The 25,251-nt window shown below is 36.8% G+C and overlaps 1 protein-coding gene across 1 annotated transcript in view; it reads right to left on the bottom strand.

The window, feature by feature from the left end:
* Nucleotides 1–25,251, bottom strand: part of SORCS2 (sortilin related VPS10 domain containing receptor 2) — a 521,566-nt gene that overhangs the window by 12,377 nt on the left and 483,938 nt on the right. Inside the window, exons 15-24 of the mRNA XM_062493233.1 lie at nt 21,955–22,075; nt 20,545–20,678; nt 19,871–19,999; nt 18,028–18,199; nt 14,268–14,454; nt 10,238–10,371; nt 8,958–9,081; nt 7,121–7,233; nt 5,371–5,496; nt 856–955 (exon numbers count right to left, since the gene is read on the bottom strand). Of these exons, the coding sequence (XP_062349217.1) occupies nt 856–955; nt 5,371–5,496; nt 7,121–7,233; nt 8,958–9,081; nt 10,238–10,371; nt 14,268–14,454; nt 18,028–18,199; nt 19,871–19,999; nt 20,545–20,678; nt 21,955–22,075 (1,340 nt within the window). The remainder of the gene's footprint in view (nt 1–855; nt 956–5,370; nt 5,497–7,120; nt 7,234–8,957; nt 9,082–10,237; nt 10,372–14,267; nt 14,455–18,027; nt 18,200–19,870; nt 20,000–20,544; nt 20,679–21,954; nt 22,076–25,251) is intronic.

The raw sequence follows: 25,251 nt of genomic DNA on the forward strand, positions 1-25,251 counted from the left end.
AGGATATATTATGGGAGATAAAACACAAACAAAAATTACAGGACATTCCCATAAAAGATTCAAGTCAAAGCTGGACTTTCTGGTTAAAATAATTTTAACATCTCTCTGTTCAAAACACATACGTGTATGTACACACACTCTCTTCAACCAGTTTCCACCAAGAGTGAATCCAGGGAGGCAGGAAATGCACACAACTTCCCCTGCCCCCACCCCACTTCCATTTGTTTTAAATAGAGAAAAAGCATATTTTATCTCAGGACAGGATTAGCAAAGTGGACACACTACAGCAACCTTCCCATTAGCTGATCAGAAGATCAGACACACATGGCAGTGATGCAGCCAGTGTTAGACCCATGTAGTTACAGCAGCAGAGTTAATGGTTGATATATGGGCAAAGAACTTCTGCTTTCTTAGCAGCCAGGGCAGCCTAAAGTGCTTTTAGATCACCAGATGAGCTTTTTGAAGCCTGGTTGGCTCCTCCTTCAGAGCACTGTTTTGTACAATGGAGATTCTTTATTTTATGTTGTGGTTATACAGAAAAAGCAAGAAGCTTGTGATACAAATCGCAAAGTATGACAAAATGGAAACATAAAAAAAAAATATTTGGTTGTGTCTGTTAATAATGGCCAAATGAAGACACATACATATATATGTGTATGCATATATATATATTTATACAAACTTATATATAGTCATATATATATGTGTGTTTATCTATGTGTAACAAGTACCAAATATATGTATATGTGTTATATGTACACATATATACTGATATAAAGATTTTCTCCTTAAATTATTAGAACTTGAAGAGGCATCCAAAAGTTGATCTATTGATAGCTTTTTAAATATATTTACCTGAACCGGAGTCAGCTAAAGTCACTAAGACCCAGTATCCTCCCCTCAGAAAGAAACTGATGTTGTGTGCATTCAGGGCCTGCTTTATAGCTGCTATTCTCTGAAAATACAACAGAGAGAATGTCAGTTGTCTTGTGCTCTGTTCCACTTTGAGACACCAAATGATTTTAAAAGGAAAACCTTGGGTCCTTTAAATGGTGAAAGCACTTGCCAATACTGAGCTGAAATCTAAAAGAAATTCAATATTTAAAAACCAAGCAAAACTCCAGAAGACATATAAGCTGAAAATGTCACAATTTTATAGCCAAATCTTTCTTTTTTGATTACCCAAGTCTTCACGTTTACCCAGTATGTGACAGACAGCAAGGAATTTGCGCACACTATTGGGTTTACCTGGCTCATAACTCACACAATACATAATCCATATTAAAAACCTCCCACTCTTCTAACCTATCAGAAGAAAACCCATAATGTCACTTTGGATTTCTTGCCATGAAAAGTAACTACTGTTTAATAATTAACTTCATGTCATAATTTACCTTATCTCCTTACCTACAATGGAATGAATTCCATTTATAACTAATTTTTAGCAATACTCCACAGAAATATATACATTCATCCATGTGGAAAAAAAAATCAGTATTCCTCCTATTTTCCTCCAGTGGATAGAGCATAGTGAAATGTGGTCTCTCATATTTTTATGGAGCAGAACCATTAAATACACTCACATCCCAACCCCAGATGACAAATTGTTTGAATTATACTTTCTACTTGCTTGTGTTTTCAACGTGGTCAATTTTCTAAAAGATCAAAGATAGTTTTAAACTCTATGCTTTATAATTAGGGACACAACTTCCCAGAGGATGCCAGATTAGAAATTTGCTTTGTATCCATGAAACCTTCACAAGTAACTCCTTTTACGATATTATCAATTATGGTGCTCATCTTTGACAAGCTTTTGAAGTACAATGGATAAAAATCCCTGTAGGCCCACTCATTTTATGGGCAGACACTATACAAAAGTTCAAATATCATCATTCTTCTTGAGGAATATCTAACTTCTGAAGCTATTTCACTGACTTTATTAATTTTTTTAATGTGGGAATGACTCAACATGAGAGTGAAGTGAGCATGGTTTCAGTTATTTCACAAGACAATTACAGCAGATAGCTCCTAATTATTTATTTTTCTGCCCAAAGCCTGAAAAGAAAATGGATATGACAGCTCTGCTGATTAGGAGGCTTTAAAGTGATGCTTCTATCAATGAAATAAAGTTTCTTTGTATCAATGCAGGTTCTTTCATGTGTTTATGGTGTACAGTGTAAGAGAGACAACGACTTTAGGTTAATCTGACTTACAGCCAGTAAATTAAATTTCTGAGATCCATAACTTTTGATTCCTCATATTTTCCTGGCAGGTTTGTAAGTAACCCAACATTTGGTGTGGATTTTGTGTTTGTTACTTGAATCCCCACTGCTGGATTGATACCCAAATCCACATGAACAACATGTCCTCAGGTCAAAAAATTTGAATCTCATGTGAATCCAGCCAAAGGTTCTGGCTTATTCATTCTGCTGATAGTGCTCATGGGTTTTTGGGTTTTTTTTTCCTGCCCCAAGGTATTTATTGGGCATGGTGTTGCCACCTATCCATCTTTTCAAAAAACAAACATGGTCTTTGGAGCTCCTCTCTAGACTTCTTAAGTTAAGGTTCGTATACCAGCGTTTGAAGTTTCCACCTTATTTTCCTACATCCTTTACAATTACAATATTTGAAAATGTGGACACAGCGGCCCCTGCATTGTAAGAATTTAAATGAATGAAAAATAATGACACTATTCAACCTCTTACCCACTCATACAGGTTGGGTTCTGACTTTTCCTTTTTGCCAAAGCAACTCACTGGGAATTTTTGTGAAGTAGTTTGTCTGGATAGAAATCTTCCTCAGAGCCCCTGCCTTCCAGATTATAGTTTAATTGCACTTTAATTGACTCTTTCATCTGGACTTATCCCACCTGACATTAGACATGCAATAGATGTGCATAAATTAAGCAACCACGTCTTCTCTGGAGTCAATAATTAGAATGGAATTTTTTTGAAATTTCTCTGTTCCTGAAAGCAGGTTAAATCACAGTCAGCTTTTATTTCTCCCTGCATATATTTGAAACAAAAAGGGCTCCTGTCAGAATGGAATAAAATATCAGAATTTTCCAAAGGACTCCTCCTACTGCACTGTCAGCTTACTTACCATATTTGTTATTGATGGCTACTTTTATCAGTAATGAGTCATATTCTACATGACTAACCTAATAAACAGCATCAGATCCCAACACTCCATGTAAATCATCAATAAAAATACCAGCAAGCAGGTGTTCTTTGCCTGAGCAAGAAATTACTGCCTCTAATATTTCTGAAATAATTTAATATTCCCAAATCTAAAAGGTTTTCAGTTGAAAACAGAGGTTCTCTTTAAGAAAAGACATTTTAAAACTAAGTTAAGGGTGTCAGGGACACCTCCAAATGTGTAGAAAACATTCTGCATTGCTGAGCCCTCAAAAAAGTGTCACAACACTGACTTCAAGAACTGGTACGAGCAGTGTGACAAAGTACATCCTTCCACTGATTCATAATAAAAACCTTCAAGATTCTCTTCTAATAACAGAAGGGAATGTAAGGAATCTTTAAACATATGAAAACATGAGTGTTTTCCTGTTGAATTACTAGAAGCTATTGCTTCTGAGTTCATGTATATAGAGTGTATTTTCAGGATATTTCTCAAGTCACAACTGAGTCTGATATAACATTTTTTATCAAAATTTTTGCCATTCAAGTCTAAATCAACAAACGTCTATGCACACAACAATAGCTAAAACAATGTCCACTAGCAATAATATAAAAACAGAAATGTAGGCAGCTGTCATAAGAAGACTGGCTGTACACCTCCACAGCATTGTACTCTGTAACACAATCAGTGTTGAAATGTGAGACTGGTGCACCTGACTCATTATCACTGCATAGCACAGGCTGCTGTAATTGCTCCTGCCTCCCTTGCTCCTGCTCCAGCCCCAGTCACCATAGGTCTGACCTGCCTCATGCTAACAATGTCAGAAATGTACACCTATTCTCTAGATTAAAAAATTATTTTTCCCCTTCCCATGCTCCTCTAGTTCCAGAAAACCTTTGCAGGGTCTTACTGGAGAACTAATTACAAAACCATGTCCTGCTACACTACTGTGACATCCCTATAGCCCCATTGAATGGAAGCTTTCCCAAATAATTTACAGCATGTAATTACTCCTCTTTATGCTTTAAAGTAATTCACATGATGTTTCATACACAAACATGAGAAAAATCTTGAGACAACATTGATTTTAACTGATACTCTTTAAGCTGCCTTGTAGGACAGTACTAACATAGAAATTGATATTTAAAGGGAACTAATACACATAACACTTTACAATGAAGTAAAATGTTTGTACAACCAAAAGAATCTATCACCATTAGTTTCCTTAAATTGTTGAACACATCCATTCCCCACAGGCTCAGAATAAGGAATTTCTTTTAGAAGCTTCACCTTGCTTCTTCAAGAAATGGAAATTTTCAAATAATTTTGAAGTGGTAATATTCCCCTGGCTGAAAGCCTTTGTTCATTAATGGATCTCTACAAAAGAAACAACCTGATAAAATTAACTATTTCCTACAACATAATCAGGAATTCACACTCCCAGGAATTCTCACTGTGATTACATGGGAGAGCAGTAAGGATTTCTGCCAAAAAAGCAGAAAAATTTGTGTATCGACACCATAGTCTGTACATTTTATTGATAAGACACCTGTTCAAATACTTCAACAACTTCAACATACTCCTTTGGACCTTCCAAAGTACATCTCATGAACTCCAAACACAATCTGTTTGGTTTATGTTAATATGAAGAGCTTTGTCTTACCTACTACTCCAGCTGTTTGGAGACCATGTCTTAAAAAGCTGTAAAATGTCCATGGTTTATAAACAACTAGAGAAGCAAATGTCTGATTTTCAATCCTGTGTTCACTGAATTTGTTTCTTACCATTTGAAAAGGACATTTTCTTACAAGGGCAGAAAATACTTGCTGGATGCTCTTTATGTTATGGGTCAAAGACTAAGGTACTGGGATATTTTGGACCTGAAATCTAATTTCCTACTGAAGACAGTGCAGAGACTCTTTGCTCTACTGGATCTTCACAGAATAACATTCATCACTGCTGTTTCTGTTTAAAAGACAGACCAATATTAAATATTCTTGAGAAATTCATTCCAGAAAGAAGTAGATTATAAGACAGCTAGTCTGTACTGTACTGTCAAGCACAGCAGACACAGCTGCTGTAGCATTCACATGTTATCTTGTCAGGTGGGAGTGAGATCTTTACATAGGCAGGGATCACCTCTTAATTTCATATAAAGGCAATGAGAGTGCAGCCATTTATTGCAAAACAGGATGAAGACTGGTCTAGGCAGATGTGCATTGCTCTGGTTACCTTATCACTAGTTATGCTTCTCTTCTTTTTTGGTTGATTTGCTGGTAGTAGCACATGCAAGTCAGCAGCTGTGGGCAGACCAGGTTTCACAACTGTCATGAGTGTTTCCTCAGGTATGCTGGTCTCCTGTGAAGACAGCGAAGGTGCACTTAGTGTTTCATGTAAAATACAAAAGTAATTCCACATATGGCTTTTAAACTTTGGTGTTCAGATCCTTAATATTTAAAGGGAATTCCATTAGAAGCTGAATCATGAACAAAGCATATAACAAATCATAAATGTACTGAAATGTGAGTTGCTCTTTGAATATTGGAAGATCTAAGTGTTGTTATCACATTAAAGTAATTCACTGTCATCGCAGAAAGAAGCAAAAAAAAAAGAGGTCTTCAGGTTTTATCGAAATTCTACAATGGCTGAGCACTTCAAAGGTAACAAAAAAAAATCCTAAGTAATTCAGGATCCTTTGTAGGCCACTCAGACACAGGGTAGACTTAGAAGTGTTTTCATTGCAGCTAACTTTAGCTTTTGAAAGTTACTTAAGAAGGTGCTTAATGGACAGAGAGAAATCTTCCAATGTGAGACTAAGAACACTCAGGTTCAGTTCCTGAAATTGTAATAAATACCTTAATTCCCCTGCTGAAAGTCAAGTTCATCTCTTTGTAAAGTAGTTTGTGCAAATTCAGCTTTTAGTCCCAGATTTCTCCATGCTTTGTACAATGCAGCCACACAATTCTAATGACCATACCCTGGGCACTTTCCTTAGCCTTCCTCAAACACATACTGAAACTCCATTAAATTGTTCATATACTTTGGAAAATGTTTTACTAATTATTAAAATGCAAGAGCTATTTTATAGGGGCAGTCAAATATTTTTTGACTGACACTGTGGAACTCATTATGGAATGAGTTTAAGTAGATAAAAGCAAGAAATTAATTTGACATTTGATAAGAACCTCAAAAAAAAAAAGTAAAAGCAGGAAACGTTATAAAGTAAAAAAGTTTAGAACCTGATTTGCACGATTGCAAATCTGGGAAAAGCAAAGGGATTCAAAATTCAAATATTTTATAAAAAATATCAAGCTGTATTTCAGTACTACTGTCCTTATGAAAGCCAGTGTGTGCACCCTCACTTGCTGGCATGGTGTGTGCCTGAAGAGCTCCTGAGCTCAAAGTTTCCACGAGGTGATCTATTGCCACAGTACTACTGCATAGTTTGTACTTGATGTAACCTACAGGATTCAGCTGTTCCCAATCCACATTTCTTGTGAGAGTTCTAAAGAAACAGCTGTACAAATTGTGTACCTATATATTATACAAAATTTTCAAAGTTACAGAACAAGCACTGTAAATACTTTCTTTCTGCTTTGTTTTTACACAATGATGATGTCTTTTATATTACACATTGCTTAGCTTCTAAATCTATCACATTTAAGCTACTTAACTCTTCCTGCTTTGCAGTTAACAGTGTTTGCTAATATGTCTATCCCTAATCCCAGTGAGCAATATTTAGTATTAATTACCAATTAGGCTGCGTTAGACCTCAACTGTCTGTGTTACAATATCATTGTCGACAGCTTGCACTTAAAAGTGACACTAGGCTCAAACTTGCTCGAAATGTGGCTCATGAGGTTCACTTGATTCTTTTGCCCTGTCTCCATTTTGAAACACCTTCTAAACGAGAAGGTATTAACTTAACCTTCAAGCTTTATGACTGGCGAGGGAACACGTTAGGACCAATCTGAAAGAGCACCTTTGCAAGAAGTCGCGTCACAACCCGCCCAATGTCTTCCCTCCACTCTGGTATGTCGGGGTTGTACATGTCCAGGTGCTTAGTAAACTTCAGAGGAAGAACATGAAAATGATCTAGGAAAACAACAGAAACAGCAAGAAATAAACTAGACTGCAAAAGGGGTTTGATGGTTTGATAGAACTAAAAGGCAAAAGTCTCTATTTAGCACTTTTTGCTGTGCAGCACTGCAGTATCTAGGACCCCTGCTGCTCTCTGTTGTCAGGCATTCAATTTCTTTCTGTATTTTCATCAACATCATCGAAATTGAGCCCAAAGACTAAAAAAGGGGGAAGAAAACGAAATAAAGCAGACTTATATACGTGTTCTGGGGTCAAGGTTCCAAATAACTTTCCCCTAGGTCAATCAGGGAGTATTAAAAAGAAGTCTTTTATTTGAAATGATTATGTAGCAATGGATTCTATTCTTCCTGAATCATAAGCATGTGGGGCTTTTCCACTGCATGTTTGTTTTCCATATAAAATGAATACGTTACTCCATAAATTAGATATGAAAATAAGAACAGAAATTATATGACATAGGCTAAATACTTCCCTCTTTGTAGAAGAAATAGAACAAAGGTACACCCACACTATTTCACTGGATACGTCAAAGAAATCTGAAATACTAGAAATGGGTCGATCCTCAGATAGTGCTGTCTAAAATCTTCCCTTTCTCCTTACAGGATCCTTGGATGAAAACCCAGGGAACTTAATGCAAAGCAGGGATAGAGAACCTCTGGAATGCACAAGTCAAACCTGCTTGCCCCCAGTATTTTCAACAGAATTTTATTTTAAGATAGCTTTCTTTTTCAAAAGTTGCTTTATTTTCCTGATGGCCAACATTTTCACGCTCTTGATATCAGGATTGGCAAAAGGAGCACTGGAATGATAAAGCCATTGATGTAGTCACACTAAGAGGGTTATACTTCTAAAGATTTCTAGAAAAAGCTGTTGCATTTATAAGTGATAGCATAAATGTTGTATCCATTCATCTTAGAAAAGGAGAAGGTTCATAAAAGCTCCATTTAGCATAAGTGGGGATTTTGCCATTATTTCAAATTAGTAAGTGTACTAAAAGCAAAAAAATAACAGAATCTTGTTCAGACAATAGAGATATATCACATCTTGTATTGCATGATATCTGCAGGCTTTTAGCTCTGCACTAAAATAAAAGCTTTTATACTTATCACAATTCCCACATGTGACAGCACAAATACAAATGCAAATAATTTCCCAGCACTACATTTTCCACAGCATATTATGTTTGTCACCACATTATAAAACACAAAACAGCCACACCAGGGCACTGTGTGGAACAAGAGCTGAAGGGTTATTTAATAATTACAGCAGAGCTATATTTGATCCAAAATCTCAGATAAACGTCAAGGTAACAGTGACATATTGTGATAAAAGGCAATTATTTGACATGGTTTTCAATGCTGAGAGCATATACACACTAAAATTTCTTTTTTTCCAGAGATATTTAGACTACTTTACTTACAAATTCTGGGAAACTTTCTAGTCACAGGCCAAAATACTACTTAAACACATACAGCATCTGGGAATCACAGTAACATTTAAAATAAGCAAAGGAAACAAAATGTTTGAGACTAAACCTCCCATACAATTCCACTGTTCAGCTTTGTGGAGTTATTTAGTGACTGTTCACGCCTCTAATTTTAACAACTAAAACCTGCATTGGATGTAATTTTACAATAGGTTCACTTGTTGTAGGGCTGGTTTAGACGTCCAATAAAAATACATATGAACAAAAAAAGGAAAAAAGACAAATGTCTCACCAAAAACATGGACAACTTTTGAGTCCTGAAGCATAGAGCTCCCACAGGAAACTTGCACTGTAACTCTGACATCGCCTGTCTCAGCAAACGTTGTCACCAGAAAACTCTCCAATGTAAGCAGTGGCTTTAAAAAAAAACAAAATACAGTTGAAAACAAAATTTCAGCAAGAACCGTGAGAAGAGTGCTGGGAGAGACTGTTGTTTAAAAAATCACCAACAAAATTTCACATATAATTTAAATTTTTCAGTATTTTATCAAACTGATCAAATATAATTTTCAATATATCTTTTTTTTCTTTCCCTAAAAGGACCCTATATAACCAGAATAGCAGCCAGATGAGGAAAATATTTCTTTTAGAGTAATTGGTAATAAACCTAATATTAGGTTTTCAGTCAGATCCCACTAAAATTAATGGAGTCTGAGGGCAGACTCAACAATCTCTGCAAGATTATATGAAGCAAGTCATTTGTCTCAAAAAATGTAGGTTATGTCAGGGTCAAGAGAGTTAATGCTGTCAACTTAGAGCACCAGCCCACAGTAACCTCTAAGGTGGAGCTGAGATACTCTGTTCCCTTATCATGTCCTTCAGAATCACAAAACCCTTCCCAAAAGCCACAGTGCCTGTTCTTGCAATGGCAAAGTCAATAATGATGAACAGATGCAGGCTGGGATTATGGTAGACAGCACATTCACAAGAAGAAAGTTCACTGCACTTATTTGAAGCATTCCTCTGTCACACTTAGTCTGCCTCATAAAGAAAATATTTTACTTATCTGTTATTGAAAAAAATACCTTAAAAATTTAACCCAGCTATACAATAAATATTCCCTGTAGAAATACTTGGATATTTAATGCTCTAGGACATGTTTATATAGACTTTGATCCCCAAATGAATAACACTAGATTGTTTGAGTGCTGTCAATGTTTTGATATCCTTTAAGACAAACACATTTTTTTTTTGATATAACAGAAAATATTTATCTATACAATGAAAAAAAAAACAAACAAACCCACAACCTATATTTATATATAAATATATATTCAGGACTTTAATTTACATCACATCATTAGCTTGGAAGTGCATAAATCCAAGTTTCATCATTCACCAGTTATGATCCCAAATCAAACCCCCTCTAGAAGATGTCTTTTTTTCCACAGGTAATGAAGTAGAATAAATTGTTGTTTCCCCCCACAAAGAAAACAGTTTAGAAGTTGAAAGAAAGGGACAAACTTCACTGGAAAGAGATTGAAATAATCTCTGCCAAACCCATTTGTATACCTGAAGATTGTTTCCTATCCACCAGTAGAAAACTGTTAAATTTGGGTTCCTAGGCAGTATGATGGCTGTCAGATTCACCTCCTGGTTTCTCCCAATGACTGGAACCACTTCTAAATTCAAAGCCTGGAGTGGAGCTGAACAAAGTTCCAAAAATATCACTGAACAAGAATCAATCAATTTATTAACACCTCCCTCCCCCAAAACCTCACACCTGCTCACCATAAGGTCCTGAACTTATTTCTCCCTCCCTCCTTTCCTCCTTCTTTTACATCCATGTTGAAAGCTATTGACTTAATTAGAAAGACCTAATTTCAACCAAATAAGATCCCCCAGATCACCCAAACCCCCCAAACAAAACCTTAAAGCAATAAGACATCAACAAAATGCACTTCTCTCATGCCCTTCTTTTCATTCATGTCCAGTTCTAGAACACATAAGCAAATAACTCCAGTTAAAAAGTGGAAAAGGCAATCTCAGCTTTTTTTTTTTTAACTTAGTAACAAAAGATCAAATGAATAGAAATCTAACAAATCTCAAATTGCTAAGGGAAAAGCAGAAAACTGAAAAAGAATGCTGCTGACTACTCATTTTCATTATAAAGTATCAGCTGTTAGTCTCACACCACACAAAAAATCTCATTAATGCATGCTTTAAAATAGATGTGTACATCAGGGGAGCATTTATTTGCAAATCGGAATAGATAACCTCCGGACTCCAAAATGTGCCTTAGAGTAAGTTTATTCCTTTTTGAACTACCAAAACCATAAACATTATTATTTGTTTAAACGAAATGCATCATTACAACAGTTTTATCTGCTTGTAAGTGTTGTGTTTATTAGTGTTTTGCTGTTTCACAGCACAATAACTGTGTTGAAAGAAAATCTCTCCCTCAGAGGTTTCTCAGTATATCGTTATCAGAATGTCTGAAGCTAAAAGCTTTTTAACAGTACAATGTGATAACTAGAATTTCTTAACTTCTTCACCTGCACCAACCACCTGGGATACAAAACCACTGTATAGCTCAACATTCATTCATCACAGAGAATGAATACTAACCCATTTTTGTTCCATTCTAAATATATTTTAACTCATTCAAAGGTTTTTCATCTCAATGCAAACTTAAAGATTATTAATGCTGGTCTAAAGTATTTATTTTATTTTGTATCAAGAACTGAGTCATTGGTTGTTCACTTCTAATTCACTTTGACTAAACTGACTGAACTTCTGAGAGCAAGTTGTCCAAAGGCCTTTTCCACCTCACTTCATCTGGTCTGTGTGGTGCTTCATCCAAATGTAAGGCTCTACCTCCACTCTGCATTTTCTCCAATAACTCTTTAACCATCGACATGAATTCAAGAAATTTTGGATGCTTTAACAAATTATTTCTCCAGTAGTTTCCAGAGGAGCAAAAATGCTTCTCCAGTGATGGTGTCTTGAAGAAAGTTCAGAAAAGTTAGGAATTTATTTAAATTTTTCTTCCCAGAAATAGATTTTCCTTCTGGAAGGATCTGAGAAACCTTTTTGCTTTTGCCATAAATTTGTATTTTCACAGGGGAAACTGATCACTTTGAGTTTTGTTCCTGAGGATTACTTTCTTTTCCAAAATTTTTCAATGTTTGGTACTTGAAGGATGACTGTAGTTTCAAGTTTGTTGTTTCTATATATTAAAGAACTGAGAATAATTACTGTAAATCCTTCTGCTTGTCTCTATCACACAATTACAATGTAAATAATGCATTTGAACAAGCTTCATAGCACCCATAAGCGTGTACAATTAAGACTGGAGTTACATGATTTCTATTTAACTAAGCTGAAAATTTCAGCAGTTTTCAAAGTTCAACACCATAAAGGTCATAGTTCCATGAAAAATAAAATGTATGCACCATATGTATTAATGTATGTATATAATACTTCAGTTCTTTTAATTCTGAGTTCTTGGGCCTTTACAGTTGCCTACTCACCTGTATGCTAATTCTAATTTCTAATTCTTAATTTCTCTTGCAGTTCATTAGAAAGTTGTACATTATTTAATCTGGATAAGAAAGTATGATTTGGATGACAGGCCAAAATTCTTATAATTATCCTACATTACAGAGTATCCCATAGCAACCTGGCAGAAGTGAAAAATATTTCCTCTACCATTTGCCTCTGAAAAAATTCCCTGGGAATATTACATCAGTTGGAGAATTCTGACTCCTGAAAGCAGGATTCTATAGAGATTCCTGCTTTCGTGGTATTCCACAGTGAAAAAAGTCACTTAATGGCTATTCGTGTTTCACTAAAATGTAGAAATTGCAGTTTAATTAGTGCCAACTAATTTCCTCAAATCTCGTAATTTAACTAAAAAAAAAAAAAATAAACAGGGGAAATCACGTGGAAAGCACTTACTCAAGCAGGCTGTGTAACACACTTCTATGAGTCTGCTAGTCCCTGTGCAGCATCCACAGGCAGGCTCAGGAAGGGACCACATCTGCCTTGGTGCTCTGCTGCCTATGCACTTCAGCACCCAAGTCCCCCTGATGCACCAGTCATGTACTTGTGTAAAATAACTCTTTTCTGCAATTTTAAAATCTGCTGCATAAAAGAAAATCATCATCTTTTAGTTTTACTGATTATCCTAACATAGGCCATATTAAAAGCACACTTTGAGAAAGTCTTCTGCTTTCCATCAGGGCTTGCTACTGCTTGTCATTCTCTGAAGTCATTCTTGTTATTAGAAGTTATTCTTGGAGAGAAGGAGGTCACACAGAGTTTTTTCTGTTCATTGCTTGTACAGATCTACTATTTCTTTGCCTACTCCACTTCTCAGCACCTAGAAGCTTCAAAAAGTAACAGTGAAGCCCTAATTTATCTGAGCTCTCTGGAGTCATCAAATGTTTATCTGAGTTGTTTATCTGAGTTCTCTGGAGTCGCCAAATGATTTAAAAAACAAACACAACAGAGAAACAGATAATGAAACTGAGGTGTAAAATTTGATTCTGATTCTTTCTGCTTGATATTAACAGGAGATTGGTCTTTAGCATAAATGTGTTTGGTTTCACCTGCTAATCAAAGAAGAACTGGAAACTCTGAACTCAAGGACACTGACTAGCAAAGTACATAAATACCAGCAGTCACTAGACAAGCTGACATAAAGCAGATGGCTCTGTGCACAACCTGGTATATGGCTCCAGTGATTTTCATTGCTTTGGGATTAGGATGGAAGACACACCACTAGGAACAGAGGGAAACAGACACCTGGAGAATGCAAGATGAGTAACTTTTCCTTTGATGTTACTAGATTCTGAATTTTTGACGCATCTGAAAACAGGCAATAGCTGTACTGAATCTCAAAGGAAGAGGAAAAATCAGTTCCACTTTTGAGTTCTCTTCTTCATTTCAGTTATGAGATGACTGAGGTACATTAAGCTTGCAATGGTGCATGATATTCCCTGGGCAGTGCTATTCTTTATTTTATATTTGTTTGATTGGGTTTTTTCAGTCTTAATTAAGGAGAGGAAGAGAAGGATAAGTCAAGTAATACTGCCTGCAAACATGAAATTTTATCCAAGCACCATTTGAAACTCTGTGAGACTTAACTATATAAAATTTAGATTTAGAACCACTGAGATTATTACTATTTTTAAAAATCCTACAAGAGCTCATATGTTTCCCAACATGTCCGTTAACTTGCTTTACACTGCACTTGGAAGCTTTACAAAGACATAGCTTGAAGTATTAAATTTTAGCTTCTAAGGCTGACAAGGAATCAGGAAGATGAATCAAATCTGAAATTTATACTGAGGTATGCTTGTTATTTAAAAGATTAATAAACCGTCCTTCTGCCAGATCCAAACAAAACTAATTCTGACCTCCTACTGGATTAGGTTTACAAGCCTCTGCATTAACACACAACACTGCAAGGCTGCAGGAGGATATTGAAAAAATATGCTTTTTCCTAATTGTAACTAGTAATTCTCTTTCCTACTTCATAGCTGACATGAGGTTTTTATACAACGGCGAAAGTAAGAAAACCAGAGAGCTGATTTACAGTTGACTTGGACGAACACCACAGCCTCATCATGCCCAGCCACATTCTCAGCCTTCACTGACACACGGTAAATCCCAGGATTCTCGTAGCGGTGACGGATGGGCTCTCCAGTCATCGTCAGGTTCACATATATCGCCTTAAAGCCATCTCCAAGATCTACCTGGTATTTGGTACTCAATACATCACCCTAAAAGGAAAATACATCAAAAAATATCTGAAATGGTCACAACCAAAATAGACAGGACACATGTTCATAACCTTTTATGGAATCACAACAGCATTTTCAGCCCCAGCCAGACATCTTGACACAATTGCAACAGCTGCAGTAAAACCACTACTGCCACGGCAAATACATTAGTGCAACAGATGCAGTGTGCGCTAATAGAGGTAATACCATATTTACAGAGCAAGGTGCTACCTTAAAACTATATACCCCAGACCATTAACCAAGTTGTATGGCACAGAAGCCATCACTCGTCTCTTAATACAGCTGGAAATTATGTAATATAATGGTGCAGGGAAGCTCCAAGTTCAAAAGTGACGCTCATGTGATTGTAAGCAACTGATGATTCCTATTTTAGCAATTTACTACTCATCCCACGAGCTTCTAGCCTTTGCAATTATAAAGTAAAATTTTTTTGGCTTAGACATTCTTCACAGCACCTTCCAGCCACACCTTCTTAGTGTCAACCACATGGCCTTTAAGACCCAAGCTGAGATCTTCACACAGAGTTGTTCAGCATTACACTGAGCTACCAGCATGCCAAGAACTACCATGCTCTAGTGCAAAATTAGATGCATGCTTAATGAAGCAGATCACTGAGCTGAGTTTGGGAAACAGTTTAAAAGTCCAGTCAAAAAAATCCATCATGTCAAACATATCATGTAATTTATCACACTTCTGCTAAGGCCGAAAGTACGACAAGACTGATACCACTGTCAGAGGACAAACATGCCCATCACTCATGTTATCATGGCATGGCTGCTCAAGAGAGAAATCAGGCCTGTGCCACATGGACTGTGATTTGGATGCAGTCAAAAGAAAATTCATTTCAGCTGAGAGCAGCAGCACTTTCTCGATAATACTGGCAGCATTGCCTGAGTGAGTGGCCCTGCTTCCTTGATCTCCAGCAGTGTGGATGTTCCTGCTTGCTTGCCAGAGATCATGGCCATCACAGCCGTGCAATTCAGACAGGTTGCAGGTCTAGGCTTCGTAGAAGTGCTTTTTTGTTGTGAAAACACAGGTATTGATTTCAAAAACTTCCTTGCCTCTAGGAAAGGAATGTATACACCCGTATGCTGATCAAGTGACATGAAAGACCATCAAAGCAGAAAAGGATTGACATTAAAGTATTCAGAAACCACTTCATTTCTCCAAGAACCACTCTCTGAAATTGCTCTATTTCAAAATTTAATACTAAAAGGCAGCACTAATGTAATTATTTTCATGATGACAACAATCAGTGATTGCAATAATCTCCCCACTGGTGAATCACCCAGCGTTGGACACTTCTAAGATTTAGCAGGACAGGTATCGGACTTCTTATCCAGCCCTATATTTTTTCCAAGAGAGTTTGGGCCAGATGATCCTTGAGGTTCCTTCCAACCTGTCAGTCTATATATCCATGATTCTTTGAAAACCAACAGAGGCATCATGCCTAGGACCTACATACCCTGCCATTACAAAAGGAAGGAAAGCATACTATTATTTCCTCCTTTTATTATTTTGCAGTGTGGATGATTTTCTTCCATGTTTTATCACATGAAACAACATTATTTATAATGTAAAAAAAAGCAATAATAAGAAAGCCGTAGGATTATCAAATACTTAAGCACCATATCTCAAGACACATAAAGGACTGTGAAAGCCTCTTTACTGTGAATGGTTTTCCCAAATAACATCCTTCTTTTGACAACAGTAGAGTAGAATTTTGCAGAGCAGATAGTATGCTATTAAAGTTTAAAGTACAAGAGATTTCTCCTTGCCAGCAATGTGTAAGTGGAATCTCTTTAGATGACATTAACTTGCATACAGTTCTTGTTCACTCTTATGCTAACAAGTATACACACATATTTTTTCCAGGTGAGACAGAAACCAGCATTGAAAGACAGTAGAGGAAGGTTCTCTTAACATTTTATTCTAGTAGCTTCCCTAGTGTAAAGATGAGGGTGCTGTCCCCAAAACACCAAGGTATTTCTATTTCTTGACCAGTAAAGACAAAGAGAATGGAGAGATAGCAAAACAGTGACAAAGGGAAAAGGCAGCTAAATCTATAAGGAATTGGGGCTTCCAGTTCCATTTAAAAATAGGAGATTGTCAAGATATTATTTATTCATATATCCAGCCAACAACATTTGGGCAAAATTATGATGATATATTTATTTGTTATTATTATTTATAAGGACAGTTGCAAACTGCCCAAATGTACCAGAAGCCTGCTTCCTTTACTTTCTGATGTCTGGTCTTCCTGCACCTAACAACATGCATTCACAGAAACTAGCAATTTAATCTTGTTCACCAGAGAAAGTAGTATGTTTTGGTTTTTTGTAGTAGAGTTGGTTCTTAAACTTTAATTATGATGAATTCTCATTAGACTTTGTCATACAGATTAAGTCCTAAACAATGCTCAGGACATTTGAGTTTAAATATTATTCTTAGCAATAGAGGGCACCAAACTGCTTCATTTCTTCTAAATCCGTCTTCCTCTGATGTATGGCGCAAAGACTTCACAAAAAAACACAGCAAGGGATTCTCTTCAAAATCCCATACTTCTGAAGATTTGTGAATAATTTTAAATGTTTTTCACATTGCCACAGAGATTCATGAAAGCTTCAATAGGAAAAAATTCAAACTGCCAATCAAAATCATTAGAGTCCAAATTGTAACCAAATGCTCTAGGCTTACAATAAACATTTCCAAACAAACTCTAAAAAGGGAAGGCAGCAGAACTTGCCACACAAACTGTTGGGGCACTGCACGCACTGGGACACAGAGCCTGTGAAGTATTAAGCAGCCCAGTGCTCTGCACGTAACCTTCTTGATTCTATTACAGAAATAAATCCCAAGTGCTCAATTTATATAGCACAGGTTTGCCAGAATGTGTGAACTTTCTTCAAGCCCTTGCAAACCAGTGGGGCTAGCCAGGATTACAGTACTCTGGTAACCTGAGCAGAGCAGTTATAGCCTAATGCTAAAAAACAAGCATGAGAAAACAAACCCATGGCAAACAATTAATTCAAAAGTTACTTGCTGCTGTTGGTCAGGACCTTAGGCCATTGTCTCTCAATAAACAGGAAAAAAAACCCCATATCTTGTGGCAACACAACTAATATATAATAAATATTCTTATTCTGAGCTATTTGCTAATTTCTGTAAAGCTTTGCCTCACTCCTCTCTGAAAGGCTGATTCTTAAAACACTTAAACCTGAGTATTAAATATTCTCTGCATATCTGCTCTTCTCGGAACAGCAGTTCAAATTTTCAGTCCAAGAAGACTTCAGTAATCCAGTTACTCTGACTTTCCAAGAAACCAGTGCCTTTTCTACTGAAGAGACAAATCCTGCTCTGTGGGTAGAATCTGGAGGTTCACTGAGTTCACTGGCTTGTCTTACTCACTTGAAATCAATTTTCAGTATTTAGAAAGCTGTTAATCTTTGTCTCAAGCACAAATTATTCTTCATTCAGCAGCAAAACAGGTAAGAATGAAACTAACCCTAAAATCAGTGATTCAACTTCTATGTAGCCAGTGTTCATTACTACCTGCTCTTGTTGGACAATGAAGGTGATGTCTTCCCCAGGCCTAACAGCCAGACTTTCTCCTCTGATGCTGATCTGAAGTCCCTTGGGAGCAGTGAGTGGGCACATATGGTGTGCTAAGTTCTGCTGCAGGTCTACTCCACCTTCACACACATTAGAAACAACTTTCCTATACCTGCAAAAACAGGAAACCGTGGACATCGTGAATTGGAGGTAAGCAAAAGAATGTCAGCAAAGGCACCAAATGCATGTGTGATTGTAGCTACTGCATTTTTCTTGGGTTCACAAACATACAAGATTGCAAATGATCAAAGCCAACTCACAATGCAAGTACTTTCACTGGGGATATTACTGGGGGAAACTTGCTGAAGAAAGAGGATGTGGAGCATGATGAGAATTTCACTTGCATGCATTGGAAGAGTCTGTGTTTCCCAATGTAGAAACATGCCTGACTAGCCCTTGGGGACCTAGACAGTCTGCTGTCCTCTCTGTCATCCCCTTTTCTAGCATCCAAGTCTTCAGTGCTCTAGAGGTCTTGGTTCAAATCCCAAAGATCAGGAAGAAATGAGACCAAACAGCTTCTGCATCAACCCAGAACTAATTGCTTAACAGCTACTTTCAAATCTATTCATTTCTTAAAACACTTAAAGCATTTGTTTAATATAACCATATAAAAGAGTGAAAGGACTCACACTTTTAAAGTGCTAATAATGAAATAGTCGGATGTGTACAGTAATTATTTACAGATCACTTTCATACAGGTATGTTATTTTCAAACATCCTTTAAAATCAGAGTCATATTTCATTCTTTTGAATTCCCATTCTGTATATCACAGCTGTCAGCCACAACCCAAAAGCCAGCATTTTCCTCAGTAAGGTAAATATACACAGACTGTGATTCTATTGCCAGATTGGACATTTCAGCATTTGGTTCTCATCTCCACAACCAACTGTGATGGTGTTATGATAAGCCAGAATAGATGCCAGCTGCAAGTTATTCTCAGCACAGACGTCAGACTACATTGTAGTGTATATTCTGTGCAGTATTGTTTATAGTTACTAAAGCTTTCCTTTGATTCTGAGTGTCCCATATGGTCAGGAAGAGAATCTATTCTCCACAGACCTCCTTACCCTTATGGAAGTGGGAAACTTGGAAATTCTGTGAGAGTGTTGCCAGTTCCTCACAGTAATTCATTTGATCCAAATTGAAAATTACTCTAAACCCAAAAAACAAGAAAAATTCTGAAAAGACAACTCCCCCTCTTCTCAAATGGATTAGTTTTTGAACTGCTATGAACATGCGAAGCATTATTTTTCTTTCATTAGTCTGTGGGAAGCTTCTGCTCATGCTCTAAATCAGAATCAGAACTTTTCCATTTTCCAGTTTTTACAGTTTGCCTTATTTACATTTCATAGAATCATAGACTGGTTTGGGTTGGAAGAGACCTTAAAGATGATGTCTTTCCAACCCCCCTGTCATGGATAGGTATACCTCCCACTAGACCAGGTTTCTCAAAGCTCCATCCAACCTGGCCTTCAACACTTCCAGAGATGAGGAGTCCACAGCTTCTCTGGGCAACTTGTCCCAGTGTCTCATTCCCTCTAACAGCAAAGAATTTTTTCCTAATATCTAATCTAAACATTCCCTCCTCCAGTTTAAGGCTACTCCCCCTTGTGTCACACTCACTATGTGTCCTTGTGCAAAGTTCCTCACCAGCTCTCTTGTAGACTCCATCTAAGTATTTAAATGCAAACTTCTTTCAAACCACATTTGAGGCTACTGGTTGAAATATTGTACCCCTCTTTGGAAGCATCAGCAAGTCTATGAAATGCAAAATCAGCTTACCCAGTGCTGCTGGTGTATGCCTGCCCCAACACACAGTCTTCAGGAGGTGCTTCTGGGTTAAACCAAAAGTCAGCAAAGCATTTGCTCGACTCTGACTTCAGAGGTGCAGAGCGCTCAAACCCATAATCACTGAAAAACAACACCATCAATTGTGTTACTATCCTCACTTCACTCTGCAATCCAGTCAATATATTTTTCAGTGCTATTCTACTAGATGAACATACAAGCTGATGAAACCAATTGTGTTCTAACTTCAATGGGAGTTGTGCAAAACTGGGGGAAAAACTGGGTGCAATTACTTTGTCAGTTCTGCAAAATTACCTACCTTGGTAAAAAAAGATTTTTTTTAAAGGTTTCCTTTGACACTCAGAGAAATATTTTTTGGGTTTTTCTTAAGTAGAAAGGGCTTTCTTGCCTTTAAAATTATTTTAATGGTAATTTTTCAAGTCTTGATCAATAGAGAAAAATATCAGTATTTTTTAAGTCAGGTGAAACAAATACTTAAAAGTGGCAACATTTTTAAACAAATGCAAACATAAGAGAAACCTGCTATTCAATAACAGGTTGCCTAATTGCTCTAACAGGGCTATGTAGGAACAGAGGCAAAAGGAGGAAAATAAACCCATCTTTAATATTTATTAACAATTAGTCAAAAGGCCCACAGACAGACTCACCATAAGAAATCAGTGTTCACACATTCACAAACTTTGGATGTGAGAGCTGATGTGAAACTTTTCCCTTTAATGCACCATGATGAAATCTTCCTTTTTCGAAAGCTTCTCTGCTGGCCCATGATGCAACGATCACCCTGAATATCAAAGCACTGGACTTACTGCAATGGAACCTCCACCACACAGGCCTTGTGCTGTCCTGAGAAAGGCTGGTCTTGCTGCCAAAACTATAAACTTTATCAATTCTCTGATCCTCAGATATATAGGCATAGAAAGCCCTCATATCCACTGCTGTCCACTAAGAAGTCATTACTGAGCTGTAACATATTCCCAGGACACAAATCTGAAGATGCACACAAAAACGCAAGTGCAATTTATGCTTCGTGAGTGCCCAACCTCTGTACAAAGCTCTGAATGGCCACTTAAAAGTTTCATCTGGCTGCTGAATTCAGACAGCTGAATTTCTCTAAATCATCATATCTTGTGTTGGCTGTCCACCAGAAGCACCAGGCATGTGGATACAGAATGAACTCTCTCCATACACACTCAGTGGTAACTGGGCAGCTGCAAGTACTCTGTCAAAGTCACTTTAGTAGTTTCTAATTTCTGAAAGACATTTCAATGCCAATGTCCCAAGATACTGTTATTCTTTATGCTCAGATCTGCATAACGCTCTTTGTATACACACAGTAGTCACAAACAAGAGGTGTAAAATTTGGCAGGAGAACTAGCAAATGAGAGCTCGAGTAACTCTGAGTAATATGCAAAAATAAACCATCCCTGGTGGAAGAAGTAGAACATAATAATTAGAATGATTATGAATAAATATGATGCATTACATTTAATAAAACAAATCCACCTCATATTGGTCTCTTTAATCAGTACATTGTACAGAGAATTTAGCTTCTGAAAACTGGATTTGGCCAGAGCATCAGGATTAGCACAGCTTTAGTGAATTACTGCAGAAAGAATATTGCCCAAAACAACTGGACTCCATTACATGATTGGTCCACTGAGACCCTAAACTACTTCTGGAATGGACTTTACTTATGGTAATTTATATACGAGTATGGTATGTGGTCAGGAAGTTGGCAAAACATAACTGCGTGCTGAAATTGTTTCAATCAATATGACACACTTCAGTTTATTGAACATGCTTCTCAATCCAGCAGGACCACCTATTATTATGGCAGCCCCCCAGATATAATTCCACCTTTTTTGGGACACAGATCACACAACCAAAGAGAACACAAAATCCTCTCCCACTTTAAACTCTTGTGAAATCAGCATAAGGAGACTAAGCTGGGGATGTAGCATCCAAATTCAATTTGGAAACATTTTCTCAGCACACAACTCTATATGAATCTGAAAGCTAGGGAAAGGTTTTGTCAGTTAACATAAAACCATGAATACCTGTAGATTTGTGAGCTCCCAAGACTCATAGTCTTCATCAGTGCACTCCCTGGGGAAGGATGGTCTGAAGTCCACCTTCACCAGTTCCCAGTCCGAACGATAGCTGATATGTCCAAAGACTCTGAACAAAAGACCAAAAGTAAACTCTTACTGCTAAGAAATACCATACAGCTGAGATTCAAAATTTCAGTCCTATCTTTTCCTATACACAGTTATAGTTCTCTGTTAAAAAGTCCCAGATTAATTTTTCTTCCACTTTTATTCCTCTTCTATGTACAACGAGTCTAGTTAGGAAACATTTATCAATTGTATGAAACTTTACAATGAAGAGCTATAACTCATATATTAAAGGGGTTTTTTTTTTCCCTAGCAAACTATCCAGAAATTTAACGGGAAATAATATTTTATTATTTGGAATAAAAAAAAAATACTATTATCTTGGTATGTGAAACAGAGCTCTCAGATTTTGGCAGGAAGCTCAGATCAGGGAGCCCGATCACCAGAGTCAGTTTCCATCTCTGTCAGTCATTCCTTATGATTTCCAACTACTTCTGTTGTTTTTGTTGCAGGATTTTGTGTTAATTCCTGCAGTCTTCAAATGGCAATGGGCTATTGTTGAACTCACAGCATTATCATGATACTGTATTAATTTCTAAGGAATACACTACATCTTCACATTGTGCTGGAGAACTCAGGTTCTCTTCTTCATTTCAGATAGTTCAATGTATAATAAAACCCAGCCACAAACTGTACAATTTTTGTGAGGGGAAAAATATTAAAAAAGGAAATCTCATTGCTTTAAAAACCAAGCTGCACTATCTAAGCAGCCAACATTTTCTAAATCAGAATCTTTATTTCCAAAACAAAATGGGTACGTGTGACATCCAGAAACAAATTAGAAAGGATAAAGACTATTTGGGTAAAAGTAAAATGTATTTGCGGTTTGTATCAGGCTTATGTGACTTACTTGCCAAAGAATTTAAGGTTAATTCTGAAGCCAACAATTCCTGTGCAGTTCATACTGCACAGAGTTCATATTCCAAGCTTCAGTATCATTCTCCAAAGTAATTAATTCCTTTTGGTTTGCCCTCGGTTTTGTCCAAACCCAGACACAGCAAAAAAGGTACAGTTTTTCTAAAAGCATTCTGCAATGCCCAGCCATTTCTTTTGTCCTGAATATCAGGTTCAAATTGGAACTGGGTGGACCAGAAGTGGTTGACTCTCTACAGCACAGAGGCAATACCTGAAGCATGTTCCCTGGTAAACGGCTTACAGCTCTGAAATCTAACAAAAAGGCTGAAAAACAGTTCACAGACACTAAAGATGTACAGTAATTTCCTCCCTTTTCTTTCTGGTGTCTTTGCTTCTCCTCCACAGCAGAGACGTAGATATCAATAGGTTATTGCCCACACTGCTCACTGTTGACTGGACAACTCATGCTCCTAGGAAACCACACCACCAGCAGTGGAGTTGAATAAACACAAACATATGCATTTAGTTTGCATGTCTTACTCTTTTCTTGCAGGGCTCTGAGATTAAAGGACTTGGATCATCTAATTCCTTTCCTTCTAAATGTGCCCATGGCTCAGAAGTAGAAGCAACACACACAAACTAAAAAATGTGGCTCAGTCCAGGGGCTGTATGTGCACATAGGTGTGTGGTCCCATTTCTCTCATTGAGCCTGAGGGTTTGGTTCCTTTTCCTGGTTCAGCTGGATCCTGAGAACTGCTGTCACCATATAATCTTATTCACTGTTAGTTACATATTCAATAAAGTGTCTACTTAGGTGGTCTCTTGCTTTTTCCACAATGCCTGTTTCAATATGACCGGGTTTGCTGATGGACATAAAGTGTCTTTTGCATGCAAAATACTTGTACCTCTTTCCTAAAATCTTTGTTTCTCCATACAAGGTACTAACATAGGCAGACTTCACCATGTGCTTATGCAACTACCTACCTCAGTGATCGCTGCTCCAGACATCACAAAGCTTCACAAATTTACTACATTTCTTTTCTTAACTCATTTGTAAAAATATACATTCAAGTGCAAGTAGCCAAGTCCTGTTAAAGCTTCACTCCTGCCTCAATAAAAGTATTTTCTACAGGACAAATTAATTATTCTCCATTTGTATTAGCTATCTCAGTCAGATTAGTCAAGGAAAGAAGAAGAAAGGAGATGGTGTTTTGAGTTCAAGGCAGAACAGAATAATGACATTGTCCTGAAAACATAATATCTGAACTATAATTAATGATCTTTGAAACCTCATGAGTGTGATTACAAATAACTATGGCAAGGGAAATGTTGCTTATATATATTAATACACACACACAACCACACATACACATTTATGTGTGTCCATATAGCCATAGATATAAAACAGCAAGACAGAGCCAGAAAGAGAATTAATTTTGATATCCACAGAGATACCAAACAAATTATTGAGCTATCCACTTTTAAGCACCTTGTAGATAATTAAAGTGATAACAAACAGCGACTAGGATTTATCAAAACCAAATCATGTCAAACTAATGTAATTTTCTCATTTTACAGGGTAACTGGCTTAGTGGATAAAGGAAAGGAAAAAATGTAGCATAGTTTGACCTTTGTTAGAACTGTTATACATTTATAGCTGATATTGTCTCAATGTAAAAAAGAAAACATCAGTGCAGATAAAATCACTGTGAAGAGGAATGGAAATACATATTGAATTAAAAGAATCCATTTTCAAAAGGTAGTTATCAAATAAAGACTATTTGGAGATATGTATCATAAAGATATGATGGTTCCACAGTCAATATTTTCATTAACACTTACAGTCAAATAAGAAAGACAAAAAAATTTGCAGGAAACACATAAGGAGGGGAGTGGACATTGATGGAAGCAATGTTCAGAAATCAATATGATGAAATTCTCCTAAAACCTTGGGGAAAAAGAAACCCAAACCCTTTTTTTCAAAGGTGGAAACTTTCAAATATCAAATAAAAGAGTTGGGGAATTCTGTGGAATTAAAACAAGAATGCAGTGTTGCTGCAAAATATGAAAGACTACTCCTAGATTATATTCCGAACTTGAAAACAGAAGACATGGAGGTAATTATTTTGATAAACTTGGCAGTGGTGAAACCTCTGGTAGAATATTGTGTCTAATTTTAGATGTTATATGCATATTTACAGACCCACTAAAAATGAATTTGAAAAGGGGCAAAATGACTCATAAGCTGCTTAGAAAATGTAACCAATGAAGAATGATTGAAAGAATTGGGTTTTTCACTGGAATAGATCAAGCTGAGAAGTACAA

The sequence above is a fragment of the Cinclus cinclus genome, chromosome 5 (genome assembly GCF_963662255.1).
Source record: "Cinclus cinclus chromosome 5, bCinCin1.1, whole genome shotgun sequence".
Classification (NCBI taxonomy): domain Eukaryota; kingdom Metazoa; phylum Chordata; class Aves; order Passeriformes; family Cinclidae; genus Cinclus; species Cinclus cinclus.